Source organism: Pelophylax lessonae (genome assembly GCF_965119305.1).
Source record: "Pelophylax lessonae genome assembly, chromosome: 5".
Lineage (NCBI taxonomy): Eukaryota > Metazoa > Chordata > Amphibia > Anura > Ranidae > Pelophylax > Pelophylax lessonae.
This window is the reverse complement of record NC_138772.1, coordinates 231,970,438-231,984,997: the sequence shown is the minus strand read 5'-3', so window position 1 is coordinate 231,984,997 and position 14,560 is coordinate 231,970,438. Positions and strand designations below refer to the sequence as shown.

Below are 14,560 nucleotides of genomic sequence, written 5' to 3'. Positions count from 1 at the left end.
TAAAATAGTAAAAAAAAAAAAAAAAATTAAAGCGCCCTGTCCCCGTGAGCTCGCGCGCAGAAGCGAACGCATACGGAAACCCCGCCCACATATGTAAACAGTGTTCAAACTACACATGTGAGGTATCGTCGTGATCGTTAGAGCAAGATTATAGATTATAGCTCAAAAAATAAAAACTTCAGATGTGATCAAATAGCACCAAAAGAAATCTCTATTTGTGGAGAAAAAAGGACATCAATTTTATTTGGGTACAGCGTCACACGACCGCACAATTGTCAGTTAAAAAATGGCCTGGTCATTAAGGGGGTAAAACCTTCCAGTCCTTAAGTGGTTAAAGATTTCCAAGTCAAGAAACACCACCCTTTCAGTATTAATATTCCAGGTCAAGACCATATTCTTGTTGTTATGATTAAGTTTATCCATAAACAATTGGAGAGTTCCCAGACCAGGTCATCTATATACCTCCTATAACAAATGAAAAATCCCTTCCTCCTCCGAGAGAGCCATAAACCAATTGGCAACACTGGCAACGAAGAAAAAAGAGATAACCCTGAGAATCTTAAAGTGCAGTTGCAGCCTCAAAACGAAAATTTGACATCTGCTTGCTCTAAGTAACCTGAAAAAGAATTGGATAATCACGACTTTTTTCTTTTTTGCTTTACTTACCTTGTTTTTGAAGAAAATATACTTACCTTCCTTCCTCTTCTCCCTCTTCAGGCGCGGCCCGTGCCGTGACTTCCTGCTTGCATTGACTCCTGAGAGCCGAACGTCATCGCTCCCAGGAGTCAATGCGCCTGCACTGGCCCTGCTCGTCACTTCCGGTGCAGGTGCGTCATTCCCTGCTAAACAGCTTCTTGGCATGCCCAGAAGCTGTGCAGGGATGACGCGCCTGCACCGGAAGTGACGAGCAGGGCCGGTGCAGGGCATTCTGGGACTCCGACGTCACCGAAGAGGACGCTCTGGCTTCAGCTGCCCACACCTGAGATGGCAGCGCCGGACAAGACATTTTTGCAAGGTAAGTATTTCTTCTAAAAGGTAAGTGAACCCGGGACAGTTCAGAGGCTATCATTGCTGAAATGCACTAGCCCTGACTGTCCCGGGGGTATTTTTGTCCAAAAAAATTTTTACAGCCGGAAATCGACTTTAAGTCTGCTTGTGGTTTTGCCCATTTATATCTATTTCGCTATATGCTGAATTCCCTTGATCCCTCCCCCTTACCTTAATTTTTTCTGTTTCCTTTATAAACATGTTAAATTCCCATTTAAAACTGTTCAATTGGACAAAAGGCTGCTTTTTTTTTAATTATTATTATTATTATTATTATTATACAGGATTTATATAGCGCCAACAGTTTGCGCAGCGCTTTCAACATAAACTCAAATGCTTTAAAATCATGTGGCTTCATGTTGCACGATTTTAAAGCCGCAGGTCAGTGCAACTTAGGTGCGGCTTGCCTGACATCTGTGTGATTTCATGCACAGATGTTTATGCAAGTTACACCTGAAATCGTAAAAAAAGTAGTGCAGGAGCTTTTTTTTTTCAAATTGGTGTGGCACCGCAAAGTCGGCATCGCACCGATTTTAAGTTTCATTGCTGACAATAAGGTGAAACTTGTTATGCGATTTGGACCTGGCAAATTGCATGACAAGTCACACTGGTGTGAACGGGGGTTTACCAAATCAAGCAGCACAGGAACTATACAACAATGTTTCTTAGACCGTTTTCCACCTGTCGCTTTTATTACAAGTCTTTTGGCATGTTTGTTTATACTGACTGTTAAACCCAATAAAAATTGCCAAACAAAAAAAACTTGCTTCACCAAATTCAATATTGCATTCATATTTCAAGCTTGATAATGCTTATGCTTTTTTGTGTAAAGATCTTTTTTTTTTTTTCAAAAATCTGATTAAACATTAATTTACTGTATCTGTATTCTATTGCACTTCTAATGTAATGATTCTAAAGAAAATTTAAAGAAAGAAAAATAATATATTTAATTTTTCAATTGCAGAAACGTGGACTTTAATTGCGACATGGAGGAAGGAGAACTTGACCTCACTTTTATCACAGAGCGGATTATATCCGTGTCATTCTCAAGTAACTGCTCAAATGAAACGTACCTCCACAACCTGCGTGAAGTGACCCAGATGTTGAAATTAAAACATGGAGAGAATTATTTGGTAAACACATGATATATAATATGATTGTGTAAATATTAAATAGTATAATCTGTAATAAAATATAATTTGTACGGAAACCTTTTTAGAAGCATAACTACTAGGGAATTAACCTACAGTATGGAAATTGAACAGTACCTGCCTTTTTATAAACATGAAAGCATTTCATGCTTAAGTGTTACAGTAATTTTATGAAGGTCAGTTAATCTTTTTAAAGACGTAAAGCAAAAGTTGATGTTTTCATTTAACCTCCCTGGCGGTATGATTCTTTCGGATTTTAGGTGCTGAAAGCTGTACCATTATTTTGCATGTAATTCTTGAGAATGAGCAGCCCAAACCAACTATTTATATATAATTTCTTTTTACTGTGTGTTCTCCTTTATAACATCCTGGGTATGATAAAGTTTGAAACACAAAATCCTAAATTATAATATAATAAATAACTATAAAATAATAATATAATAATAACTTTTTTTTTTTTTCCAAAAAATAACACTTTTATTCAATAAATTATAGTAAATAACAATCAAAAACACTGACATTTTTTTTTTCAAACAAGGATGCAATATATTTTTTTTTCCCCGAAAATGATGCAATATTACTGGTCATACTGCTTCAATAAACGTCCCGGGTGTGGAAAATTTTGAAACCGGGTACAGCGCAAAGTCCAACATCACAGTCTGGACAGTAGTACCGCGTTTCTTTTCTGATTTTCCGTCCGGTGTCGTCGTGCTTGGAACAGCACACCACACACATCCTTGTGGGTGCAGTCTTCTCCGTCGGTGGAATGTGGTCCATAAAATGATGACCGGTCAGTCGTTCGGGGTTCACAACACCAGCAGCACGGCGTCCGGATCTACTTACTGTTGGTGTCTGGTGCCTGAGAAATATGAGCTCAGCAATTTTCCACACAAAGTCCGCATGGAGCACAGGCCTGTCACTCTTCTTTTTTAGGAGAATGAATGCAGTCCACAAACACTGCTCCAGGAGGTGCCTGAATATTTTTTTATAATATTTTTTTCTGCTGTTTCCGCATTGCCTGATAGAAAGTCATGGCCTGGTCAGCTCTGTCCACACCTCCCATGATGTTATAATCCAGGACCAGTTGCGGTTTCAGAACATCTTTTCCCCCTTTTGTATGTACCATGACAGTGGCGGTGTTATGGATGGTACTCATCAGGCAGACATCTTTTTTGTCACGCCATCTAAGTGCCAACATTTTTCCTTTCTGCCTGGCAACTAATTCTCCGGGCTTCTGCTTTTTGTTGGCAAAGCTGGGGGGCATGTCACGCCGGTTTGCTCTGACGGTCCCATACACATCTGTCTTATGTTGTAGGAGGAACTCAACAGTTCTGGGGACATATAGAAATTGTCTGTGGTGACAAAGTACCCCTGATTCAGCAGAGGCTCAATCAGCGTCAGAACAGAAGCAGTTGCCATCCCATAGCTGCTGAACCTTTGGTTGAACTTGGTTCCTCTCCCGGTGTATAGGACCGAATTCCAAATATATCCATGAGCTGGATTCACACAGCATAAATTATTTTATTCCAAAGCGTGCTCGCTTGGACGCAATATATTGTATCCAGCTAAGTCTCCCTTTTATAGGCCATTAGACTTTCGTGTATGCAAATGTCTCTTTCTGGGACATAGGACTCCTGGAAATTTTTCAAAATTAGTTGGTTAATGTCCCAGATCTTTTTGAGCTTCGGAGCCGGATGAGAAGTCTCATCAAAATCGTCATTATTGGTAAAGTGCCAATACCTCATAATGAGGGAAAATTTGTACTCCGACATAACGGTGCCAAAAAAAGGAGTGGCCAATAATTTGTTTGTGGTCCAATACCACTTCTGCAGGGGTTTCCCCGCCACTCCCTGCAGAATAATTAGGCCCAGGAATTTCCAGATATCCGTACTGGTCACGGGTTCCCACATCCTGCTCCTTGAAAACCGCCGATGCGCTGCGGCTTGTTGCTCCTGGTACCGATTGGTCTCCACAACAATTTTTTTGATAAACTCATCGGTCAGAAAAAGTTGCAGATACGCCAAGGGGTTATCCTCCTCAACATCAAATTTGATACCAGGTGCTCCGGTAAATGGGAACCTTGGGGGCGCTACGTTCTCTGTACCGCAGTCGATCACGCACCAAGTACGCACATCGCTCGGCACAGTCACAGCATCATCACTGAACTCACTTTCTGCGTCGGATGACGAGCTTCCCCATGAATCGCTGTCACTCCACTCTGCAAGCAATTCAGGATCGCTGTCACTCTCGCCCAGCAGGTCATATAACGCATTTAATGTTGCGGCGCGCTTGTTTGAGGCCATGGTCGCTCTGCAATGTCCAGATACAATGTATAGGAAAAATGCAGGAAGTGCAATGGAGAAAGCACTGGGGGGCAATCAAAGGTCAATTTATTTTATTTAGGGAATGTAATCCAATAGGATTACAGTGTATCAGTGTGTTTGTGTGTTGTACTTTTTGAATTTTCCGCCGGTTCCACGCCCCTGCGGACGTCACGTCGCAGGAAACGGAAGCCGGGGCTCACAGACGATCGGGAGGAAGCTCCGCCGCCGCATACCGCCCGCATACCGCCCGCATACATCGCTGGATCCCGGAGAAAAGGTAAGTAAAGCCTCTACCAGGATCCAGCGATCTTCCTAGCGGAATGTTGGTTCAGTTTTCAAATAGTAAGTGGGTTTAAATCCACATTTGTTTTTAACCCCAGTGAGGAGAAAATTTGAAGGAGCAGGATGGAAAATTTTTCTCGAATGAACAAGTTTCTAACTTTGAAATTGGTTTTCATTTGGGAAATTATTCATTTCAAAATCGAATGTTAAAAGCAAGAGCTATTCTGCTTCCTGAAGTAGAAAGCTAAATTTTTTTTACAAGTTTCGACACTCTCAGCTAGTACCACTTCCTGAGGGAGGCAGCTCCACATTTTTACTGCTCTATCACTAAAGAAGCCTTTTCCGGAATTTAAGGTTGAATCTCCTTACTTCTAACTTCAGATCGGGGCCACGTGTTCTCTTCAGGGACCTTGGAGTAAACAGTTTATCAGTTTCTGAAGTTGCCTATAATGTTTTGTACATTAATCATATCCCCCTCGCCTCTTCTCTGGGGTTAATAACCATAGTTAATGTAAATGATCCTCAAAGCTGAGGTCCCCCACTCCCTTATTCATTTTGTTGCTTCTAGCTGAACTTTCTAATTCAGCAGCGTGTTTCGTGAGGGCTGGTTACCAAAACTGAACTGTATAGTCAAGATGAGGCCAAACCAGTGTTTTTGTAAGGGGGGAGAAAGATTTTTTTCTGGAAAGTTTTCTCTTTTAAATGCATGACTGTATTTTGCTAGTTTTTTTTTTTTTAGCTTCTACTTTGCATTGCATGCTGTTGCTAAGTGTGTGACCTGCAAGCACCTTCATATCCTTTTTCCATTACTGATTTTCCCAGAACTGCCCAATCATAATGTGTAAATTTGCATTTGTAATTTTGAAACCCAAGTGCACAACTTTACCTTTCTCTATATTGAACTTCATTTGGCAGGTAGCTGGCTGACCCCTTATTTTATTAAGGTCTTCCTGTAATGATGCTACTGTCTGCTTTTTCCCAGCATCATTTGGTATCATCCTCAAACACTGAAATTGAGCTCTTAATTCCAACCTCTATATCAATAATTAATTAAATTGATCAGCATTGGGCTGAAGGTAGAACACTGAGATACACCTCTCACAACTTTGGACCATTCAGAGAACAAGTCATTTATCACTACTTTCTGAACCCTGACATGTAGCCTGTTTCCTATCCATGTACATACAATTTCCTCAATTCCAGCAGATTTTATTTTATAGACTAGGTGTTAATGGGTTATAGTATCAAATGCCTTATCAAAATCTAGATCAACTACCTCCCCTGGACTTCCACCATCCAATTTATCATTTGCTTCCTCATAGAACGACAACAGGCTGGTCTGACAAGAACAGTCTTTCATAAATCTATGCTGTTTGTCACTTATGATACCTTTTATCACAAACAAATTTCTGTATAAAGCCCCGTACCGTTCTCTCAAATACGATAATGTTAGGCTAACTGCCCTGTAGTTTTTGGGCATGCTTCTCAATCCTTTTTTGGAAATTTGTACTATATTTGCTTTATGCCAATTAGTTGGTACCAGTCCAGTCAGTAAGGTGTCTTTTTAAAAAAAAAATTTAAAACTTAAAAGCGATTTGGCTATAACTGAACTAAGTTCCTCCAAGGACTCTTAAATGTAAGCTATCAGGACCTGGTAAATTTGTGCACAGTAAACCTCTCTAGTCTGTTTTGTATCTGGTTTCCAGTAAATCTGTGAAACATTTTTATTATTACTGAATATTAAACCCATCTTTTTCATCTGTAAAAACGGACAACTGAAAACTACTTAATACATCTGCCTATTTCCTATCAGTTGTGACCAGCTTGAATATCATATTGCTTGATCTCACTGGTTATGATCTCCTTCCAGTTAGACAATCCATGTACAGGTGCATCTCAGAAAATGATAATATCATTAAAAAAAGGTAATTTTTTCCAGTAATTTATTTAAAAAAGTGGAACTCGTATATTATATAGATTCATTGCACACCGAGTGATATATTTCAAGCATTTCTTTCTTTTTATTTTGATGATTATGGCTTGCAGCCAAAACCCAAAATTCTCTAATCGGGTAATTTAACTCAAAACACCTGTAAAGGTTTCCTGAGCCTTAAAAATGGTCTCTCAGTCTGCTTCAGTAGGTTACACAATCATTGGGAGCACTTGACTTGACAGTTGTCCAGAAGACAGTCATTGACACCATCCACAAGGAGGATAAGTCACAAAAAGTTATTGCTAAAGAAGCAGGCTGTTCACAGAGTGCTGTATCCAAGCATATTAATGAAAAGTTAGCTGGAAGGAAAAAGTGTGGTAGAAAAAGGTGCACAAGCAACAAGGATAACCAAAGCCTTGAGATTGTGAAGGAATGGCCATTCACAAGGAGTGGACTACGGCTGGTGTCAGTGAACAAGAGCCACCACATACAGATGTATCCAGGACATGGGCTACAACTGTTGCATTCCTTGTGTCAAGCCACTCCTAAACCATAGACCACGTCACAAGCTTTCTACCTGGGCTAAAGAGAAAAAGGACTGGACTGTTGCTCAGTGGTCAAAAGTCCTCTTTTCGGATGAAAGTATGTTTTGCATTTCATGTGGAAAAAAGGTCCCAGAGTCTGGAGGAAGAGTGGATAGGCACAAAATCCAAGTTGCGTGAGGTCCAGTGTGAAGTTTCCATAGTCAGTAATGATTTGGGGAGCCATGTCATTTGCTGGTGGTGTTCCACTGTGTTTTATCAAGTCCAAAGTCAGCGCAGCCCTCTACCAGGAAATTCTAGAGATGCTTCTCGCTGCTGATCAGTCTTTTGAGATGCTGATTTAATTTTCCAGCAGGGTTTGGCACCGGCCCACACTGCCAAAAGTACCAATACCTGGTTTAATGATCATGGTATTACTGTGCTTGATTGGCCAGCAAACTCGCCGGACCTACAGTGAGGGGAAAAAGTATTTTGATCCCCTGCTGATTTTGTACGTTTGCTCACTGACAAAGAAATGATCAGTCTATAATTTTAATGGTAGGTTTATTTTAAAAGTGAAAGACAGAATAACAACAAAAAAATCCAGAAAAACGCATTTCAAAAAAGTTATAAATTGATTTGCATTTTAATGAGTGAAATAAGTATTTGACCCCTTTGCAGAACATGACTTAGTACTTGGTGGCAAAACTCTTGTTGGCAATCACAGAGTTTAGACGTTTCTTGTAGCTGGCCACCAGGTTTGCACAAATCTCAGGAGAGATTTTGTCTCACTGCTCTTTGCAGATCCTCTCAAAGTCTTTAAGGTTGCGAGGCTGATGTTTGGTAACTTGAACCTTCAGCTCCCTCCGCATATTTTCAATGAAATTAAGGTCTGGAGACTTGCTAGGCCACTCCAGGACCTTAATGTGCTTTTTGGGTCATTGTCATCCTGGAATCCACGACCCATTTTCAATGCCCTGGCTGAGGGAAGTAGGTTCTCACCCAAGATTTGATGGTACTTTGTCCTGTCCATCGTCCCTTTGATGCAGTGAAGTTGTCCTGTCCCCTTAGCCAAAAAACACCCCCAAAGTATAATGTTTCCACCTTATGTTTGATGGTGTTCCTGGGGTTATGGGCAGAATTCTTCCTCCTCCAAACACAAGTCATTGAATTGATACCAAAGAGCTCGATTTTGGTCTCATCTGACCAAAGCACTTTTTCATCTAGTTCTCCTCTGAATCATTTAGATGTTCATTAGCAAACTTCAGACAGGCCTGAACATGTGCTTTCTTGAGCAGGGGGACCTTGCAGACGCTGCAGGATTTCAGTCCTTCACAGCCTGCAGGATTTCAGTCCTTCGCAGTGTAGTGTGTTACTAATTGTTTTCTTGGGGACTATGGTCCCAGCTGCCTTGAGATCATTGACAAGATTCTCCCGTATAGTTCTGGGCTGGTTCCTCACCGTACCATACAATCTTGTCCTTGACCTCCTTGGACCGCTCTTTGGTCTTGGCCATGGTGGAGAGATTAGAATCTGATTGATTGCTTCTGTGGACAGGTGTCTTATATACAGGTAACAAGCTGAGATTAGGAGCACTCCATTTAACAGAGTGCTCCTAATCTCAGCTCGTTACCTGTATAGAGGACACCAGGAAATCTTGTTGATTGAGGATCAAATACTTATTTCACTATTAAAATGCAAATTAATTCATAACTTTTTTGAAATACGTTTTCTGAATATTTTTGTTCTTTCTCTCACGTCAGTGGGCAAACGTACAAAATCAGCAGGGGTTCAAGACAGTACTTGTTTCCCTCACTGTAAACTCCATAGAGAATATGTGGGGTGTTGTCAAGAGGAAAATGAGAGACACCAGACCCAACAATGCAGAGGAGCTGAAGGCTGAAGCAACCTGGGCTTCCAAGATACCTCACCAGTGCCACAGGCTAATCGCCTCCATGCCACACCAGATTGATGCAGTCATTCATGCAAAAGGAGCTCCAAACAAGTATTGAGTGCATACTATATTGTACATGGACATACTTTTCAGCAAGCCAACATTTCTGTAGTAAAAATCCTTTATTTTTATTGGTCTTATGTTCTAATTTTCTGAGATACTGATTTTTTTTTTTTTTTTTTTAACTAGCTGTAAGCCATAATCCTCAAGATTAAAAGAAATGCTTGAAATATATCACTCTGTGTGTAATGAATCTATATAATATGAGTTTCACTTTTTGATGATATTCTAATTGTTTTAGATGCACCTGTACTTTTTACAGCTCCCAGGTTATCTGTCAACAGACAGTCCTTTTGTAGTAAGTGCGCATGCTCATATCAGGATAACGTTTTCTTTATTTTATGCGTTTGGGGAAGGGTTTGCTTTTATTAGTGTGTAGTTATTTCTAAATAATGTTCCGTGCTTAATAAAATGTGTTCTTTTTATAACTAAGGAGCTATTCTCTGGGTGGTGCTCATTTTTTCTGTTTCCTCTATATATAACCATTTGTAGTTGTGGTCAGAATATTCTATTCCATTTTAACTGACTGGGTATATAGTCACACTAGGAAAAGTGTGGATGAGTGAGAGAACTGCCTGGAAGTTTTATGCCAGTAATGTATTGAACATTTTGATAGACTAGGCCATTAAGTCTGTTTGACATGTATGAAAAATGGTATCCAAAATGAAGCTTTGGGTGGATGTGAAGAAACTGCATTTCCGGGCTGAATCAGAAAAGTAGGCGTGATGACCAGTTTTTGAGCTCTGTATTACTTTTGGCAAGTAAAGGTTGAAAATTAAAGGGGGTATAGTAGTTTTAATCTGAAGGTATCTTAAAACCTTGTTATTTTATTGCTGTTGATTACCACTTGAAGAGGAATGAGGATCTTGTATGATCAGGTAAATGTTTTTCAAAGCATATCTAAACCTAAGTGCAAAATTTTGATAAAATGCAGCTTTCTTTTCCTTTAATTTGTGGTGGCAGCTGAAATCTAACAGTAATTAAAAAGCAGTAGTGGCCCTTGTCAGTGCAAATTAATATCAGCTGGTTTAGTCTCAACTGATGGCCTATAAAATTGTGTCTTTATTACCAAGGGGTCACACAAGAAACATCTCATGATGAGTGTAAGCAAAGAGCTCTCTCAAGACCTTTGCAACCTTATTGATGCAAAACATACTGATGCCATTGATTACAGAAGGATTTCTAAACTGAATGTTTCAGTGAGCACTGTTTGCGCCGTAAACCAATTAAAAAGAACATCATTTCACCATAAACCGGCCACGACCAGGTGCTCCTCGCAAGACTTCTGAGAGGGGAGTAAAAAACATTATCAGAAGAGTTGTCCAAGAGCCCAAAACCACTTGTGGAGAGCTTCAGAAAGACGTGGAATTGGCAGGCACAATTGTTTCAAAGAAAAGAAGTAATGCACTCAACCACCATGGCCTGTATGCACGCTCATCACACAAGACTCCATTGCTGAAGAAAAAGCATGTTAAAGCTTGTTTAAGGTTTGCTGCGCAACATTTAGACAAGCCTGTGAAATATTGGGAGAATCTAGTCTGGTCAGATGAGACCAAAATTGATCTCTTTGGATGCCATAATACACACCATGTTTGGAGGTCAAATGGCACTGCACATCGCCCCAAAAACACCATGCCAACAGTGAAGTTTGGAGGTGGGAACACCATGACGTGGGGCTGTTTTTCAGCATACAGTACTCGCAAACTTCATATCATTAGAGAAAAAATAAATGGAAAAATTACATTCTTGATAAATATCTGCTGCCATCTACCAGGATAATGATGATGAAAACGAGGGTGGACATTTCAGCAAGACATTGATCCCAAACACAAAGCCTAGGAAACTCTCAATTGGTTTCAAAGAAATAAAAAAAAAAAGCTGCTAGAATGGCCCAGCTGATGACCTGACTTGAATCCAATAGAAAATATATGGAAAAACTAAAGATCAGACTTCATAGGCCCACAAAACCTTCAAGATTTAAAGACTGTGTGGAAGAATGTGCCAAAAATCTCACCTGAGCAATGCATGCGTCTAGATTCTCCATACAGGAGGCATCTTGATTATGTCATAATGCTAAAATGAATTTAAAACAAATTAAATACTCTAAACCCTCTGGGTCTGCCTTCCAAATGGAGAGCTGTCTTCCCTTAGAATTGATGTAGCATAAAGACCCTCAGGACAGACTGAAGATTATGATAATTTTGTTGAATGATGAGATAACGCAAATGGCAATGAAGGGAGAGGTTTTGTTTATGGGTGACCTCAACATGCCTGACATTAACTGGAATTCTAAACTGCTATTACAAGCAGGAGCAGGGATGTAATGGAAGCACTGTATGGTGTTTCTGTAAAACAGTTAGTAAAAAGCCCAACCTGAAGTGACCTTATTCTAGACTTAGTACTGACAAATGGGGATTGATTGTTTGGATGTTAAGGTGGGAAACAATTTGGGTTCTAGTAATGCCTTTGGTTTGGTAATAAAACTAGAACTGAAAAATCCTATACAAAAAAAAAAGTTTTTGATTTCAAAATGACAAATTTTACTGAAATGTGAAAATTTCTAAAAAATATATCAAAATGTTAGAGTAAAATGACAGAAGTAAGTAATCAGTGGGCACTATTAAAGTCTACCATCCTGGAGGCAACTAGATTATGTCAGGCAAGCAAGTAAGAATAAAACAGAAGAAAAAAAATAATACGGCTCACTAAAGAAGTAAGTAGTATAGTAATTGAAATTAATTATTGAAAAAAAATAGCATATAGAATATTCAAGGAAACATCTATTAAGAAAGAAGATAAAACCTTTTTTAGGTAAATTAGTGATAAAAATAGAAAATACAATGGGATCACTAAAATGAAAACTGGGCACAACACAAATGTTGAGGGATACCTGGATGTAGCAAACCATTTAAAAAAATCACTTCTGTTCAGTCTTCTCAGAAATAAATTGCACTAACAATAACACATTGGGGAATCCTATTAGTTCTAGTAATGACGGTTTATTTTTAAGATTTCCGGAGACACTGATAGCAGAGGAACTGGCTCGGTTAATGCTTAATAAAGCAGTGGGCCCTGATAGTATTCATCCCAGAGTTCTAAGAGAACTTTGAGATATAGTTGTTAGACTATTAACAGATGTTTTTAATCAATCTCTTCAAACAGGAGAAGTTTCCCATGAGTGGGGGACAGCTAATACTGTACCTATCCACAACAAGGCAGCAAGGTAGAAGCTGGCAATTACAGGCCAGTGAGTTTACCATCAGTTGTAGTGAAGTTAATGGACTCACTCCTGAAAAGAAGGCTCACTGATCACTTGAAAACACACAACGTACTGGACCCAAAGCAGCATTACTTTACTGAGTGCTGATCATGTTAGACTAATCTGATTGAATTTTATTTACTATATTTCCAATGTTTTGGACCAAAGTGGTGCTGGGGACATAACATATCTTGATTTCAGCAAGGCATTTGATACAGTTTCACATAATGATCGAATATAAAAGTTGTACAAGCTAGGATATAACCCTTGGGTGGTTCAGTGGATATGCAATTGGCTAAAGGATATATACTAGACTGTGGTTGTAAATGGGGTCCATGTGGAACAGAGACCAGTCAATAGTGGTGTACCTGAAGGTTCTGTACTGGGTTCTATCTGTTCGATTTAATCTCTATGTAAGTGATAAAGCTAAAGGTTTGTTGGGCAAGATATGTCTTTTTGCTAATGATACAAAGGTGTGTAATAGGGTTGATATCCCTGGAGGTGTCTGTAACATTGAACATGATTTGGCATTGCTGGAAGATTGGTCAAAGCAGTGCAGACTGCAGTTCAATATTTCTAAATGTAATATAATGCACCTAGGGAAAAAATAATTTCATGAGAGAGTACAACATTGGGAGTACAGTGTTGGCCAGTACAACAGAAGAAAAAGATTTAGGGGTACTTATTTCATGTACACTGTTTCAAAAAAAATTAAAGGAACACTTTTTAATCAGAGTATAGCATCAAGTTAATAAAACTCCTGAGATATTGATTGGGTCAGTTAGGTTGTTAATCAGTTTCAGATGCTTTGGTGTTAATTAAAATAACATACACTAGATGGGCAACAACGAGACAACCTCCAAAACAGGAATGGTTTTACAGGTGGAGGCCAATGACAATTTTTTCCCTACTCCTCTTTTCTGACTGTTTTTCACTAGTTTTGCATTTAGCTAGGGTCAGTGTCACTACTGGTAGCATGAGGCGATACCTGGACCCTATAGAGCAGTGATGGCGAACTTTGGCACCCCAGATGTTTAGAAAACTACATTCCCCATGATGCTCAACTACACTGCAGAGTGCATGAGCATCATGTGAAATGTAGTGCCAAAACATCTGGGGTGCCAAGGTTTGCCAGATCTGCTAAAGATTTCACACAGGCAGTCCAACTCCTTCAGGATGGCACATCAATACATGCCATTGCCAGAAGGTTTGCTGTGTCTCCCAGCACAGTCTCAAGAGCATAGAGGAGATTTCAGGAGACAGGCAGTTACTCTAGGAGAGCTGGACAGGGCCCGTAGAAGGTCATTAACCCATCAGCAGGACCGGTATCTGCTCCTTTGTGCAAGGAGGAACAGGGTGAGCATTGCCAGAGCCCTACAAAATGACCTCCAGCAGGCAACTGGCTTGAATATCTCTGACCATACAATCAGAAACAGACTGGTAGTCTGAGGGCCCAATGTCATCTAGTGGGCCCTTTGCTCACTGCTCAGCATCATGGCGTTCGATTGGCATTTGCTATTGAACACCAGAATTGGCAAGTCCGCTACTGGCGTCCTGTGCTTTTCACAGATGAGAGCAGGTTCACCCTGAGCATGTGACAGACGTGAAAGGGTCTGGAGAAGCCATGGAAAATGTTATGCTGCCTGTAACATTGTCTAGCATGACCGGTTTGGTGGTGGGACAGTGATGATCTGGAGAGGAATATCCATGGAGGGACGCACTGGCCTCTACAGGCTAGACAATAGAACCCTGACTACCATTTGGTATCAGGATGAAATCCTTGGACCCATTGTCAGACCCTACGCTGGTGCAATGGGTCCTGGGTTCCTCCTGGTGCACGACATTGCCTGGCCTCATGTGGCGAGAGTATGCAGCCAGTTCCTGGAGGATGAAGGAATTGATACCATTGAATGACCCCCACGCTTGCTTGACCTAAATCCAATAGAATACTTCTGAGACATTATGTTTCGGTCCATCCGACGCCACCAGGTTGCACCTCAGTCTGTTTAGGAGCTCAGTGATGCCCTGG

General features: G+C 40.2%; 1 protein-coding gene across 1 annotated transcript in view; it reads left to right on the top strand.

The window, feature by feature from the left end:
* The window catches only part of TNS3 (tensin 3), a 504,601-nt gene that overhangs the window by 80,658 nt on the left and 409,383 nt on the right, over positions 1-14,560 (top strand). The window contains exon 2 of the mRNA XM_082257842.1: positions 2,012-2,180. Coding sequence (XP_082113968.1) covers positions 2,034-2,180 — 147 coding nt within the window. The 5' untranslated portion in view covers positions 2,012-2,033. The remainder of the gene's footprint in view (positions 1-2,011; positions 2,181-14,560) is intronic.